This window comes from Ovis aries, chromosome 19, assembly GCF_016772045.2.
Source record: "Ovis aries strain OAR_USU_Benz2616 breed Rambouillet chromosome 19, ARS-UI_Ramb_v3.0, whole genome shotgun sequence".
In the NCBI taxonomy this organism is placed as follows: Eukaryota; Metazoa; Chordata; class Mammalia; order Artiodactyla; family Bovidae; genus Ovis; species Ovis aries.
Window position 1 is genome coordinate 59759946 of NC_056072.1, and position 14669 is coordinate 59774614.

At 57.4% G+C, this 14669-nt stretch overlaps 1 protein-coding gene across 4 annotated transcripts in view; it reads right to left on the bottom strand.

The window, feature by feature from the left end:
• Window positions 1–7388, bottom strand: part of LOC101123281 (ankyrin repeat and BTB/POZ domain-containing protein 1) — a 47596-nt gene extending 40208 nt beyond the window's left edge. For 3 of the 4 annotated variants that reach the window (XM_060402702.1, XM_042236702.2, XM_042236704.2), the window contains exons 1-2: window positions 7277–7388; window positions 2008–2286 (exon numbers count right to left, since the gene is read on the bottom strand). In XM_060402702.1, the coding sequence (XP_060258685.1) occupies window positions 2008–2286; window positions 7277–7340 (343 nt within the window). In that variant the 5' untranslated portion in view covers window positions 7341–7388. The remainder of the gene's footprint in view (window positions 1–2007; window positions 2287–7276) is intronic. The other variant, XM_060402704.1, reaches the window with a different exon arrangement.
• Window positions 7389–14669: the final 7281 nt, after the last annotated feature.

The window sequence follows — 14669 nt, forward strand, 5'->3', positions numbered from 1 at the left end:
CCAAGAGCCCAAGGAGTCTGAGCCCCAGGTCCCCACAGGCGGCAGTGTGTGCCCAGGTGACTCGCCCACCCCGTCCACCTGAAGCCCGGCAACGTGCTGGCGCCCACATCACCAAGGGCCCCGAAGTCCCAGGACAAGGCTCGCACCAAGGCCCAGGCACCGCAGCTACGGTTGCTGCTCTGCCAAAGGCGCCCAGGCCCCCACGCAGGCTGCGAGTGCAGGCCGCCACCTGCCAGTGTGAGGACGGGGGACTGGGGTGGCCCCCGGGCTGCTGACGGAGCTGCTGTGCTCCTGGACATTGGTGCAAATAAACTGAGGCAGGACGTGTCCAACGACAACAGCAAGCCACCAAACCACAGCCTCCTCGGCGCCGCAGCGTGAGCAGAGCTGCTTCTGGGGGGCGCTGGGGTGATGACCGACACGCCCCTAGACTAGCAATGTGACTCCAGAAGTTTATCCCAAGAACCAGAAAAGTGCAAAGACACACACAGGTCTTTGCAGCGTCCTCACGAGCAGAAGCCAGGGCTCCTCTGGTGGTCCGGCGGCTCATACGCCATCTGCCCACGCATGGCACATGGGTGCCATCCACGGTCTGGGGCGACCCCACAAGCCAAGGAACCAGGCCCGGGCGCCCCAAGTACCGAGCCTGCGCTCTTCAGCAAGAGGGGCCGCTGCAGTGAGACGCCCGCACACCGCAGTGAAACCCAGCACGGCCACAGGCAGACGCGAGACTGCGCCTTCAGCAACAGGGAGCCGCTCCACACCCGAGGGGTGCTGGGGAGCCACCGACAGCCAGAGCACAAGGGGACAGCTAGCGGAGCGGACGAGGCGCTCAGGAAACACCGTACGGCGGGAAGAGCGGCTCCAACGCGGCACACGAGAGTGACTAAAGGCACGCAGCCCAAACTACGAGTGTTCATCATTTTTCATCACGACATCACGGGGAGATTGTCTTCTTTGGATTGTTTTTGTGTTTCCCACGTTTTCTGTATTTTTCATGTATTATTCTGTAATTAAAAAACACAAACCCAAAATACATTTATTAAAAAAAACCCAGGGCTACATTCTGTAACGCTCAGCCCCACACTTGGGCACCGGTCTGAGGGCCCAGCGCCAGCCGAGAGCCCCGCACGGCGGCGGCTGCCGGCCGGGGAGCCCTGTTGCTCCGCCATCAGCCGCAGCCGCCGCCGCTGAGCCCGGCCCAGCCCCCGGGCAGAGCCAGGGAAGGGCGCGCGGAACGCCTGGCGGGGCTCAGGGACCCTTCAACAGAGGCCACACGGCACAGAAGAGGAGCCAGCGACCAACCCGAGGCCTGGACAGACCGACGCTCGCGCTGCGACTGACCACCTCAACAGCTCTGAGGCTCCAGGCCCGCTCGCTCCTGAGCTGTTTCCTCGCGTTCAGAACGGGCGAACACCCTTCATCTCACGGGCTGTCAGCGTTACACTCGATTATACAAGCACAGAACACAGCTCACTACACGGCCGTGAACGTCACCAAGGCAAAGGGGCCCCTTGGGCCAGCAAGGCCCTCAGAGTGCAGAGACCCAGCCCTGAGGTTCTGCAGGGCAGCGGAGGGTGAAAGCAGGTGAGGACGGAGAAGAGGTGGGACGTGGGCAAGGCAAGGGCCATCGGGCACCATGCCCGGCCTCCCGGCGGCAATCAGCACACATCTTAGAGAGACGGGGGCTTCCCTGGTGGGCCAGCGGTTAAGAACCCACCTGCCAACGCAGGAGACCCGAGCTCCAGCCCTGGTCCAGGAGGCTCCCACACGCCGAGGGGCCACAAAGCCCAGAGGCCGCCACCACCACCGAGCCAGCACGCCAGAGCCCGGGAGCCACAACTGCCAAGCCCCCGTGCCCAGAGCCTGCGCTTTGCAGCAAGAGGCCGCTGAAACGAGAAGGCCGTGCATCGCGCCTGGAGGCAGCTGAGCACAGCAGCAAGGACCCAGCGCAGCCGAAGCAGAGACGAACAGGCTTCCAGAGACAAGGGCGAGCGAGCACCGTACCTGCGGCGGGCCCCAGGCCCAGGCTGGACTCGTTGAGCGCGGCCTCCTCCTCCCAGAAGTACTGCGGCGGCTGCAGGATGCGGGATTCTTCGCTCTCCTCGCTGGGGAAGCCCGAGCCGGGGGCTCCCAGGCCAGCGCCCAGGCCCACGGCCTCGCTCGGCTCCTCCGAGTCCAGCGGCTCCAGGCCCGTGGGCAGCAGGAGGTCCAGCAGGGAGGTGGAGGGGAGGCCTTCTGAGCCGGGCTCCTCGGACCCAGCTGCACGCACGGCCAGGGACGCTCCTGCGCAGACAGGAGAGCTGGGGGTTACGGGGAAGAGGGCGCAGGGTGGAGACCCGCCTGCGAGGATCAAGGGCCCAGGGCCAGGGCAGGGGCTTCACGGACACTCCTGGCCCCGCTTTCCCGGGCCCTGCACGCACACGGCTCCCCAGGCTCCTGTCCTGGCAGCACACTTCCCAAAACCGCAGGAAGAGCCTGACCTGTGTTTCAGCAGCACACGGCGATTAAGACCACGTGAGGTGGTCCCAGGTCAAATTCATCCCGGGCTGGAGCCCCGGACCCTCTATCCTAATTTACAAAACAAAAAACTGTCAAATAAAGGGGATCTTTTTTCCCCTTCTCTCTCACTTCCATTCACTACGAACAGGAAGCAGCCCCATTTGCTGGTTTTATGAAGTCAATACTGACTACAGGACTATCAGCAGCTTGCTGTAAGTCTTCAGCCCTGTCTCCTCATCTGAAAAATGAGGAAGGCGCGTGAAAGGGCCTCCATCCTCTTTTCCAGACCGATATTCAATGATGCAAGAAAGAGGGAGCGGCAGGAGTTATCTCCCGCTCTGTGCCTGGAGTGCACCGTGATGCGGCTTCACAGAGTCCGTGGGGATTTCAGTCCTGTAAGCGTCATCTGGGCCTCCCTGGTGGCTCAGATGGTGGAGAATCCGCCTGCAGTGAGGGAGACCCGGGTTCAGCCCCTGAGTCGGGAAGATCACCTGGAGGAGGGCAGGGCAACCCAGTCCAGCATTCTTGCCTGGAGAATCCCCATGGACAGAGGAGTCTGGCGGCTACAAAGAGTCGGACACGACTCATTAAGCGCAGCACACAAGCACTGTCTACATTTTAATGCCACAAGCACCTTATGCAGTAGTAAGCCCAACAAGCGGCCACTAAGGAAGACAGACGTTTCAGACTCAGAAGCAAGTTCTGCCAGAAACAGACAAGGCACCAGAGAGAGGCAGGACAGACGGGAGGCCCACAGATGCACTTGGCTCCAAGGAGAGCAGCCTGGGGCGCAGGGGAAGGGGCGGCACAAAGTAACAAGTGTGCGTGGGAGGACACAGAGGCCTCGATCAGACTCAGCCTGCTGCAGCGGAGCAAGGCAGGCAGGGGCTCTGGCCTGTGGCTGAGCGACTCTGGGGGAGCGTCGGCCCCCCATCCGCAGAGCAGGATGGGGAAGCCCGCAGACGCACCCGTGAGGTCAGCACCCCCCCCCCCCCCCCCCGCAGTGTGCGGACTGCACTCTGAAGGGCGGGCTGCAGACTCCTCGTGGAAGTGGTCTCCTCCGTTACGGAGAACAGGGGAGCAGGGCGCTCTCGGCCAGGAACAGAGAACGTTCAAGGGCAACGAGGGCCAGGGCCTTCAAACACATTTACACAAACAGTTGCTGTGAATAATGAAGATCAGGTATTCCATGTGACTTCAAGGGAAAAAACAGGGAAGGAACAGACGCCAGCAGAGTCTCAAACAGGATGAGCCAGAAGCAGGGGACGCCGTGGTCACCTGCCTCCAGCCGCCTAAGCCCCCGTCCCGCTTCCGCCCCAGCTCCCTCGGTCCAGGCGGCGCCCCTCCACGACCACCGGCCCTGCACACGGCCCTGCACTCTCCTCTCTGCGCTGCGACAGACCGCCGGACAGCCCCTCACTCAGCGGTGAACACGGAGCTCACCTCTGTCGTGACCCAGCCTCGACAGCCTCTCAAGCATCACAGGAGCTCGGGATGTGTTTGTGTCAACGACCAAATAAAATAAGACATACCCTTTCCCTCTGGCTGATTCATGTTGATGTTTGGTAGAAACCAAAGGGATACTGTACCCTTCAATTAAAAGTAAATAAATTTTAAAAATAAGAAATACCCTTTTGCTTTACAGAAAAGATAACAGGCCTAGTGAGACTAAGGTCAAATAACCAGGTAACAAAATTGCTGTAATTAGCCAGCTTCACCCCACAAGAAGGATGGTCCCTGAGGAAACGTCAGAAAGCTGCTCTTGTGTCCTTCTTCCTAAGGACACATAAGGACAGAGAGCACCCGGCGTGACCCGATGCCTCACAGGATCTAAGGAGCAAGGAAAGAGCTGGACGGGAGAGACCCTGTCCTCCAGCACCCTGCTCAGGGTCCCCACCAGAAACCCAAAGCACAGGGTGGCTGAGAGTGTAGGGGTCTCTCCTGACCCGAAAGACCTCAAGTCAGTGAAGTGGTCCCTACCTCCCACCAAGACGCCCCTTTATCTACATTTCTGCCTGGACCGTGTCTAGAAGTAGGTCATCTATCAACCCTACTGGAGTAAGACTTATTTTCTAAATCTTACAAAGTTAATCACAATCTACAATACTGTCAATCAGGCACGATGCCAGGTAACTTTGGTTTCAGGTACGCTGCAGCGTCTTGCTGGAGGTTAACATCTGCATTGGACTTCCACTGCTCAGAAGAAAGCAACTCCCCCCCCCCACCCCCATTCTGTGCCACCTACTGTGCCAGGCCCCCTCTAGAGACACAAAGGGGAACAGCAGACAGCCTCTGCCCTTCGGGGAGAAAGTGCTCTTCAGAAAAGGAATGCCCGGTTACGTGAGATGCCAGCTGATACAGCAGGTCTGCCTTCAGATGTGGCCTCCCCAGGTCTGGGGAACCAAATACCACAAGACAGTGACCTGGAAAAACTCACACAGTCCAGGGACAAAAAACCTCAACTGATGAGAAATGTCTGTAGTAATTAAGTAACAAACACTGCACGGGTTCCCAGGGCCCAGAGCAGCCTTCTCTGCCAGGTGAAGCTCTTCACCCACCTACTGGGAGAGACATTACTTCAGTGTTTTAGAAAAGCAATGGCCTCTCGTTAAGAATCCTTGGAGTTTTACCCTCCACGAAACCACCAGAGGATCAAACGTGCTGGCCTCTCCACAGCCTGAGAGCTGCCTCTCCCAGGCTAACGGAGGTGACGGGGAGAGGAGTCACGGCCACGCAGGCCTCAGTCCTGCCGCCAGGCCGGCCCTGACGCCCAGGAGCCTGCGTCTGTCCTGTTGACTTCTTGCCTCTGGGGATGAAGTCCTTTAGCCGGTGAAGGTCTCCACACAGAGCATCCAGGTCTGAGGAACCTGCTAGGGCCTATCGTGACCATTCCCTGACTAAGGGGGCCCTCATTCTCCCAGCCTCTCCCCTCCGTCTGTCACCTGCAGAACAACCCCGGTTCGTCCTGGTCTATCTTTCCCAACAGTCTGATAGGAATAAAAAGCGTGTGCGTGAGCGCCGTTGCTTCAGTCGCGTTGGACTCTCCGCGACCCCATGGACTGCAGCCTGCCAGGCTCCTCTGCCATAGACTTTTTCGGGCAAGAGTGCCATCTCCTCCAGGAGATCTTTCCAGCCCAGGGACTGAACCCACATCTGCATTTCCTGCCTTGCAGACGAGTTCCTTTATCACTGAGCCTCTAAGAGATTCTGACCATGTTTCAAGGAGGAATCTAGCTTTTGATTTTTTCTGCAGTAAAGAGTTTCATTTTCTTGAAGCTATTTTTCAGCACAATGGTTGTTTTTCCTTTATAAAGACCTTGATATTTTCAAAAGCTTGGCAGTGGGTAATTACGAGATGTTGCTTATTCTGGAACTTGCCCACCAAAATAGCAGCTGAGACGTACCTATTCCCTGTATATCTACTTTTGCACTTAATAATTAATCTGCCTGAGAGTCTACTGGATTTTAACTTTCAGATATACACTGATCTTGTTTTTTCTCTTGGACTTGTAATCTTGTCACCTCCATCCCTCTCAGCCAAAAGAAGGAAAAAGGGCATGAAAAGCATTCCAGGGATCGGCCTCAAAGCACTGAAAATCCGACCCAAACAAATTCAGGAAAGCAGGCGCAGAAAGCAGGCTTGCATCTTGGGGGGTGAGAAGAGCAAGGTCTGGATAATCCGCATGTTTCGTCTCCCCTGCGTCTGCTCGTGGTCCCCGCGGCCTTCTCCCGTTCCCCTTGCCCTAATCAGCAGCTCTGAAGTCCGAGATCCCTAAGCCCTCCGCAGACACCCATTCGGAGCTGCCCAGCAGCATCACCGACATGGCCCACACCTCGGCCTGTCCGCTGCAACAGAGACGGTCCGGCACCACCAACGCGACCGCACACGCTTGGCGCGCGTGTCAGAGAAACAGGGCCGCCCGGCCCTGGCAGGCGTGTCCCCGCTGCAGCTTCCTAAGGGAGACGTCCTGCTGGACTCACACGCACCCCCGCACGGCGGGGACACTAGCGCGCCCCCCGGACGGAGGCGGAGGGACCGGGGGGGGGACCGCAGCCGGCAGGAAGGGGCCCGGCAACAGCTGGGCATGCTCCCGACACAGCCCGCAGACCGGCGCTGGGGTGGCTGCCGCACGGAGAGGCAGCCGGCCGGCCGCGCCGACAGCGGGGCCGCCCCTGCCCTGCAGACGGGACTCGGGCGCGGGGCGCACAGGGATGCGGCGGCGCGGGGGCCGCGTCCGGGGCACCGCCCGGGCCCTGGCCGTGCCTGCGCGCCGCGGCACAAGGCGGGCCGGGGCCGAGTCGGGGCGGCGGGTCTCCGCTCCTCGGCGCGCGGGGCGGCGGCTGCTCCGCAGAGGTCGCCCCCCAGCCCCGCCGGGCACGGAGACCGCCTCCGGCCGACGGCGGCGGGCGCGGCCCCCGCGCGCTCACAGGCGCCCACCCGCCGGCGGGCCCGGCCCCGCGCCGCCCCCGCGCCCGTCACCCCGCGCGCCCGCCGCCGCCGCCCCGCGCCCGCCGCCCGCGCCCGTCACCGCAGCCCCGCGCGCCCACGCCCGCCGCCGCCGCCCCGCGCCCGCCGCCGCCGCCCCGCGCGCCGCCCCGCGCCCGTCACCGCAGCCCCGCGCCCGCCGCCGCCGCCCCGCGCCGCCCTTTGTCGCAGGGACACGCCCGCCCGGCGCCGCCGCCCCCCGCCCTCAGAAGCGCCCGGGGCGCCGGCGGCCGCGCGGCCCTTTGTTGGCGCGGAGCCGCCCAGCGCGCGCCGCCGCCGCCCGCTCACCTCCGGCCAGCAGCAGCAGCAGCGGCGGCAGCGGCGGCCCCGCGGCCCTCAGCAGCCGGCCCATGGTGCCGCGTCGCCGCTCCGCAGCCGCCTGGGCGCCTCAGGGCCGCACGGGCGGCGGCGGCGGCGGCGGCGGCGGCGGCGGCGCGCGCGCGCGCGCCCATTGGCCCGCGAGGCCGTCACTCGCCCCGCCCCGCCCCGCCCCGTGCGCGCCCCGCCCCTCCGCCCCGCCAGCGGCCAATCGACGTCGCGGAGGTCGGGGGCGGGGCCCGCGCGCTGCCCGCGCCTCGCGCGCCTCGCACCTCAGACCTCACGCTTCACAGGCCCGCAGCCGCCTGGCGCTCGCGTCTCGCGAACGCGGGCCGTGGCCCCGGCGCTGAGGGCCGAGCTCGCGGGGCTGCGCCCGACCTCAGGCTCTGTGAGGGGCTTCTCCCGCGGGCGCGCGGGCGGACTCCGTCCGGGTTGAGCACTGCCCGAACCAAGCTCCGGAGAAGGCGGTGGCAGCCCGCTCCAGTACTCGCCTGGAAAGTCCCACGGGCGGGGGAGCCTGGCGGGCTGCGCCCCCGCGGTCGCGCACGCAGGGGCCGTTAAGTTAAGGACGCGGGAAGGGAGACGATCCTGGATCAGTGAGCTGGACGCAGGCTCATCGCGAGGCCTCTCACAAGGGCAGGAGGGCGGAGGGGGAGTCACAGCCGAGAGCAAGCATGCCCCTGGGAGCAGAGCTCAGTGACGCCCCTTCTGGCTTTGAAAACGGCAGAAGGGGCCAGGGGCCAAGGGACCGCGGGCGCGCTCTGGAAGCTGGAAGAGGAAGCAAAGGAGCTTCTACCCGGAGCCCTGCTGACTCTTTGCTCGGTGAGACCCATTTCAGACTTCTGACCTCCGAAACTGTTAGGACAGTAAGTTTGTTACTTTAAGCCTCTGAACTTGTAGGGATGGCAACCCACTCCAGTACTCTTGCCTGGAGAATTCCATGGACAGAGGAGTCTGGCAGGCTGAGGTCCATGGAGTCGCAAAGCAGAAATAGGAGCATATAGTCTGCAATGAAGTAAGAAAATTCCATTTATAAGACCATCAAAAGTATATTAAATCCTTGGAAATAAGTCCATAAAATAGGTACAAAACCTCCTCTGAAAACTATAAACACTGCTGAAATACGTTACAGAAAACCTGTGTGAGTGGATGGACAGCCCATCTCACGGATGAGAAGACTTGAAATTGTTAAAATAGCAATCCCCAAAGTGATCTACGGATTCAGTGCAATTCTCATCAAAATTCTTGCTGCCTTCTTTGCAGAAACTGACAAACTGATTCCAAAATTCATATGGAAATTCAAGGGGTCCAGGTTAGCCGGAACAATCTGAGAAAAACAAAGTGAACATATCCTTGGAATAAAATGGAGAGTTCAGAGATGAACCCTCATGCTTATGGCCATCTACCTGACAGGGTTCCAAGGCAATCTATGGAGAGAGAACAGTCTCTTCCACAAACAGTGCTGGGACGGGTGGATATCCCACACACAGAAGAATGAAAGGCAGAACCCCCCCCCCCCCAACATCATACACAAATACTCCAAACGGATCAAAAACCTAACTGTAAGAGAGAAAACTGTGAATCTACTAGAAAAAACCCTGGGGGTATACATTCATGAGCATGGCTTGCTGCTGCTGAGTCGCTTCAGTCATGTCCGACTCTGTGTGACCCCATAGACGGCAGCCCACCATGTTCCCCCGTCCCTGGGATTCTCCAGGCAAGAACAATGGAGTGGGTTGCCATTTCCTTCTCCAATGCATGAAAGTGAAAAGTGAAAGGGAAGTCGCTCAGTCGTGTCTGACTCTTCGCGACCCCATGGACTGCAGCCCACCAGGCTCCTCCATCCATGGGATTTTCCAGGCAAGAGCACTGGGGTGGGCTGCCATCGCCTTCTCCAATGACCATGGCTTAGGCAGTAGTTTCTGAGATGATGCCAAAAGCACGAGCCTTGAAAATATATATAGGAGACTGAGAAATGGAAAACATTTTGTGCTTCAAAGGACACCATCGGGGGCTTTCCAAGTGGCACCAGTGGCAAAGAGCCCACCTGCTTATGCAGGAGACATAGGAAATGCGGGTTTGACTGCTGGGTTGGGAAGGTCCCCTGGAGGAGGGCATTGCAAAGGACACCATCAAGGAAGGGAAGACAACCCACAGCATGGGGGGAAAACACTCGGAAACCCTAAATCTGATAAAGCACTTATGTCTAGGCCACATAAATAACTCATTGCCGGGGTCCAGCCCCAGTGGATCCAGGGTGATTCGAAGGTGGGGGGACGGAGTCGGCGTCTTTGGAAAAATACATATTTAATCACAGATATAGAGAGGTTAGAAATGGATAGTGTAGTAGGAAGATTAGTGGAGAAAAAGAGGCTGAATAACTTGGATTACGTGGAATAGCATCCATGCTCCAGATGGGAATTCAGCCAGAAAAACGGGAGCAAGAAAGAAGCGACATGGGGGAATCAGTCTTTCCGGAAACTGATCCGATTTCTTTATTTTTGGGTTAGCTTATATACCTTTTGTTACCCATAGGGATGAATACAGAGTCGCACGGGGTCAGCAGTCCTGACCTTTATCAAAATCAGGTGCTTCACATAAATGTATGAAAAAGGTACATCATCTTCTGGCCATGAATGAGACCTGCTGACATTTTATGATCCTTTCTTTCTGATAACCAAAAAACTTATTTCCTCCAAGGGTGTTTTTTTCTTAAACCAGGCACCACCCTCCAAATAAAGTTACATTCCTATAGGGTGAGGGTGTAGTGAGTTACAATCAAGAAAGGAATCTATTTAACCTAAGGTTAACATGATTAGTCTTAAAGGTTAATACTTATTTCTCCTATATGCTTAAAGGTTAATGCTTATTTCTCCTATATGTTAGTTATATTCATTATAAGGGCAGGGAACATGGAGATTTAGCAGCAAACATCAGCCCAACAAATGAAAATCCTTTCACCAATGTTCCCCTAAGATCTATTTAGTCTTAAGATATGATAAAGTTACATTCTTACACAGCAAGGACACAGTGATTTATAACAAAGTACAGTGATCTATTACAAAAGAGAAAATCCAGTAACTCAAAAAGTCTAGTATTGCTAACATCAAAAACTACTATATTTCCTTTTCTATAGTCCAAATATATTGATTAATATATTCCCAGGTGCCTAAGGATACGGAGGCCTGGCGGCAATCATTGACTCAACAAGAAGAAAAAGCCCTATGCTACTTAAGACTCTCAAAATACTCCAAAACTCTCTGTGCTGTTTATGGTTAAGAGGTAGTAAACAATCATGTGGCAGGAGTATGGACAATCCTGTCACACAAGCTAGTCTGTCAGCAGAGAGGTTTGACCTGAGACATCCTTGTCCCACCCAGGGCAGGGAATTAGCAGCAATTATTGACACAACAAATGAAGAACCCTTCACCAATATAATTCCTAACCAACCCACTATACTAATAATTTCTAACTCCTCAAAAGAATTTGCCTTTAGTAAGTCTAAAACATCTCGTGCCTCTCAGGTTGGGAGGCTGTAAACAATCACATGTGGCCGGAGGAACCTGTATAGGTGACCTAGATACCCTTCAGAGGAGTCCGTAAGCTGAAACACTCTTGTCACGCCCAGGAATTTTTATTGCCTTGGAGCTGCACGTTTACTCCTTCTCCGAGAGAAACGGTTATGGGGGAGAGCCCCCGTAAAGTCAGAGGTGTAGGTGAGAGCATAAAACAGACTCTGGCTCACGCTTCCTCACTCTGGCTCCCAGCAACTCATAACTCAAAAAGACTGCCTAATGAAAAACCGGGCATGAATGTGCGTAGACGCTTCTGCACAGAAGATGCACAAATGGACAGTAAGCACATGAAAAGATGCTTAACGCCATCAGCCATCAGGGGATGAAAAGCAAAATCACGGTGAGAAACCACTTCCGACTTCCCTGCTGCTCCAGTGGTTACATCACCCTCACAACGCAGGGTACGCAGGTTCGATCCCTGATCTGGGAAGATGCCACGTGCCATGGAGCAACTAAGTCCCTGCGCCACAACGACGGGGCCCACACTCCAGAGTCCATGCTCGAAAACAAGCCCACAATGCAAAGCGTGTGCCATGCAAAGGAGAGTAGCCCCCAAACCCACAGGCAGCAGTGAAGACCCAGCGCAGCCAAAAGAAAGAAACCACTTCACAGGCACTCAGGATGACTAATATCAAAAAGAAAGAGAAAGTTTTGTGCAGAACATGGAGAAATAGATCAGAGCCCTCACGCACTACTGGTGGGAAGGCAAAACGGTGCAGCCGCAGCAGCAGACAGGCTCGCGGCTTTTCCAGGGGAAACAGAGCCGCTGCTATGGCCCAGCAACTCCAGGTCTGGGTACACACCCGAGAGAAAACGTGTGTCCACACAGAAACTCGTTACAGGGACGCTCGCAGCAGCAGCACTCACAACAGGCAGGCGCTCAGCAGCTGGCGCGTGGACAAGGCGTGGTGCTGGTGTTCGGTCGCTCAGTTGTGGCCGACTCTGAGAGCCCGGGAACTGCAGCGCCCCAGGCTTCCCTGTCCCTCACTAGCTCCCCTAACATGGAACGTTACTCAGTAGTAAGAACTGAAGCGCTGACATACGCTGCAACCTGAAGGAACCTTGAGAGACCTTAGGCTAAGTGAAAGAAGCCCGTCACAAAATAGTGCAGGATTCCTTGTGTGTGAAATGTCCAGAAAAGGGAAATCCAGACGCAGAAAGCACATTTGTGGTTGCCGAGGGCGGGAGGTGGGGGTGAGGCGGGAAGGAGAGTGCATTCGACAGCTGTGGGTTTGGGGGAGGAATAAAAACATCCCAAAATTGATTCTGGTTGATGGCGGTGCAGTTCTGAACGTGCGAAGAGAACTGAGTTGTAGATTTTAAATCATGTTATTTAGCCATGTCCCAATAAACCTGTTACCTAAAATAGCACAAGTGTCCACAAGTGTACATCTTACATTTGTCTTTATTATCCATGTAGATGTATGCAGTATCAATATATTTAAAAGTTTTACCTGTATAATATCACATCTTCCGGTGTCTTATTTTTTCAGTCACAACTGTTTCAGATTAACCCATTAATAAACCCTTGCTGGGAAGGACTGTAGGCAAAAGGAGAAGAGGGCGGCAGAGGATGAGATGGTTGGATGGCATCACTGACTCTGGACACGAATATGAGCAAGCTCGGGGAGACACTGAAGGACAGAGGAGCCTGGCGTGCTGCAGTCCATGGGATCGCAGAGTCGCACACGACTTAGTACCTCCACAACAAGATCGCAGGAGTAAAAACTTAACTGTTCGATCCTGAACTACATCAACGGAAAGCTTCCCTTGATCCCATGTAGCCTGCCAGCTGCCCCACGCCCGCTTCAGAACCAGACTTCTCAGGGTTCTGTCAGCTTCCACTTCCTTCCACACACGCGCCTCTACTTACGCTGCGCTGACGCTGCTGGCCAAGGTCACTGCCAACCTCTGCGTCACCACCAACACCGAATTTCAGCCCGAGACGCACATGTACGCGTTCCCAACGTTTCCAAGCTGGGCTGTTTCACGGTTGGTGGCGTCTGGTCGTTTTACGTGCTAGCATCTTTGTCCTGGGAGCGCAGAGACCAGCGGTCCCTTTAACGGGCGCCCCTGACTCGAGGAGACGCAGCGCAGGGGGCAGGCCTGTCGTCTCCGTGTTCCTGCAGCCGTCCGGGCCCCAGCTGGTTCGTTTCCCCCACCGCCTGCACACGCCTATGTGTCCTTCACTGGCTCACACAAAGGACACGCGAGCTCCCTGCAGCCACCAGCCCTACAGGGACACTGTCGACCGACTGCAGATTGCGGCCAAACCTCCACTCCGCAGCCCAGATCACGCCTGCCCTTGGAGCCGCCGTCCTCCTGGGGGCTCATCTAAACCGAGCTCCTGCCTCTCCCCTGACCTCCGCCCCACTCACCAGCCAGAAGCCTGGTTGTCATCCACGGGTTTCCTTTTCTCCCAATACTGCTGGCTCACACGACGCAAGATGCATCTCACATATGTCCGCTGTCCCCACCCGCCCTGCCCAGACTGCCAGCGTCTCTAGGCTGCAGCCCCAGCTCCCACTCACCTCCCCTGCTTTGGGTGGGACAGTTCCTTGAAGCCAGGCACCGCAAAACACGTGGGACCAGCTTAGTCTCTGCTAAGGACACTCAGGGCTGTGCACCGGGGCTCAAGGCCTTACCCGGCAGGTGTCACACTGGAACAGGATAAGAAGCAGTTTGGTCTTCACCCCGGCTCCTGACCAGCGCTCAGAACACCCGTGCGATTGCCTAAGTGCTAAGAATGACTGACAGACGAGTCTTCTGGAGTACCTGGGTTTTATCCCCGGTTCCAGAAACAGCTCTAGAGTACTTTAGGTGAAAAGAACATCTTCAGTTATTCTTAAGGAGCTCTTTTGACCACTCCTGAGTTTATGTTAAGGAGGGGAATTTTGGAGCCCTAAGGATAGGGCCCAGTTGCCAGGGGAACCAGCCAGGTGATCCGAGGGCTGGACATGCCCCAGCCCCCGACCTCCTGGGAGAGGGGCCAGCTATCCAGTCACCAGCGCCAAGGATCCAAGCACTACACAGACGGAATGAGGCCCCCAAGAAAACCCAAACTGAAGGGGCTGAGAGGACTTCCAGGCTGGTGACAGGGACCCCCACACACTGTGAGGGGCTGAGAGGACTTCCAAGCTGGTGACAGGGACCCCCCCACACTGTGAGGGGCTGAGAGGACTTCCAGGCTGGTGACAGGGACACCCCACACTGCGAGGGGCTGAGAGGACTTCAAGGCTGGTGACAGGGACCCCCAACACACACCGGGAGGGGGCGTACCCCTCTTCCCACAGGGCTGCTGCTGGGGTGTGGGACTTCTCTGGTTGTTCCTCCACGTTCTGTGATACAGCCTTTGTAGTAAATCAGTTCACAAGTGAATTTCCTCTGGGTTCAGGTGTTACAGCACATTACCACCCCCAAGGGGGACCTGGGGACGTCTGAGCTGCAGCCCAGCTGGACCAAAGTGCAGGTGAGCTCGGGCCGCTGCTCGGGGCTGGTGTCTGAGCCATAACCACGAGGTCTGCAAGGACCCCTGTGTTAGTATCGGAGCCGACATCCCATCTGTGGCCACGGGCACCGGAGGATCGGTGGGAGCGGAAGACACACCCTCAGGTGGAGCGCGCACGCGCCCCTGCGCATCTCTGCGTGTGTGTGTACAGAGGGGCTTTCCTTCCGGCCGGCGAGCCTGGCCTGGGGCTCCTGCCTGTTTTGCTGCAGCCACACCCACCCGCCTTGAGGGTCCCCTCCTTCGCCCCTCACCTCGCCCTTTCTCCCGGCTCTTCCTCACT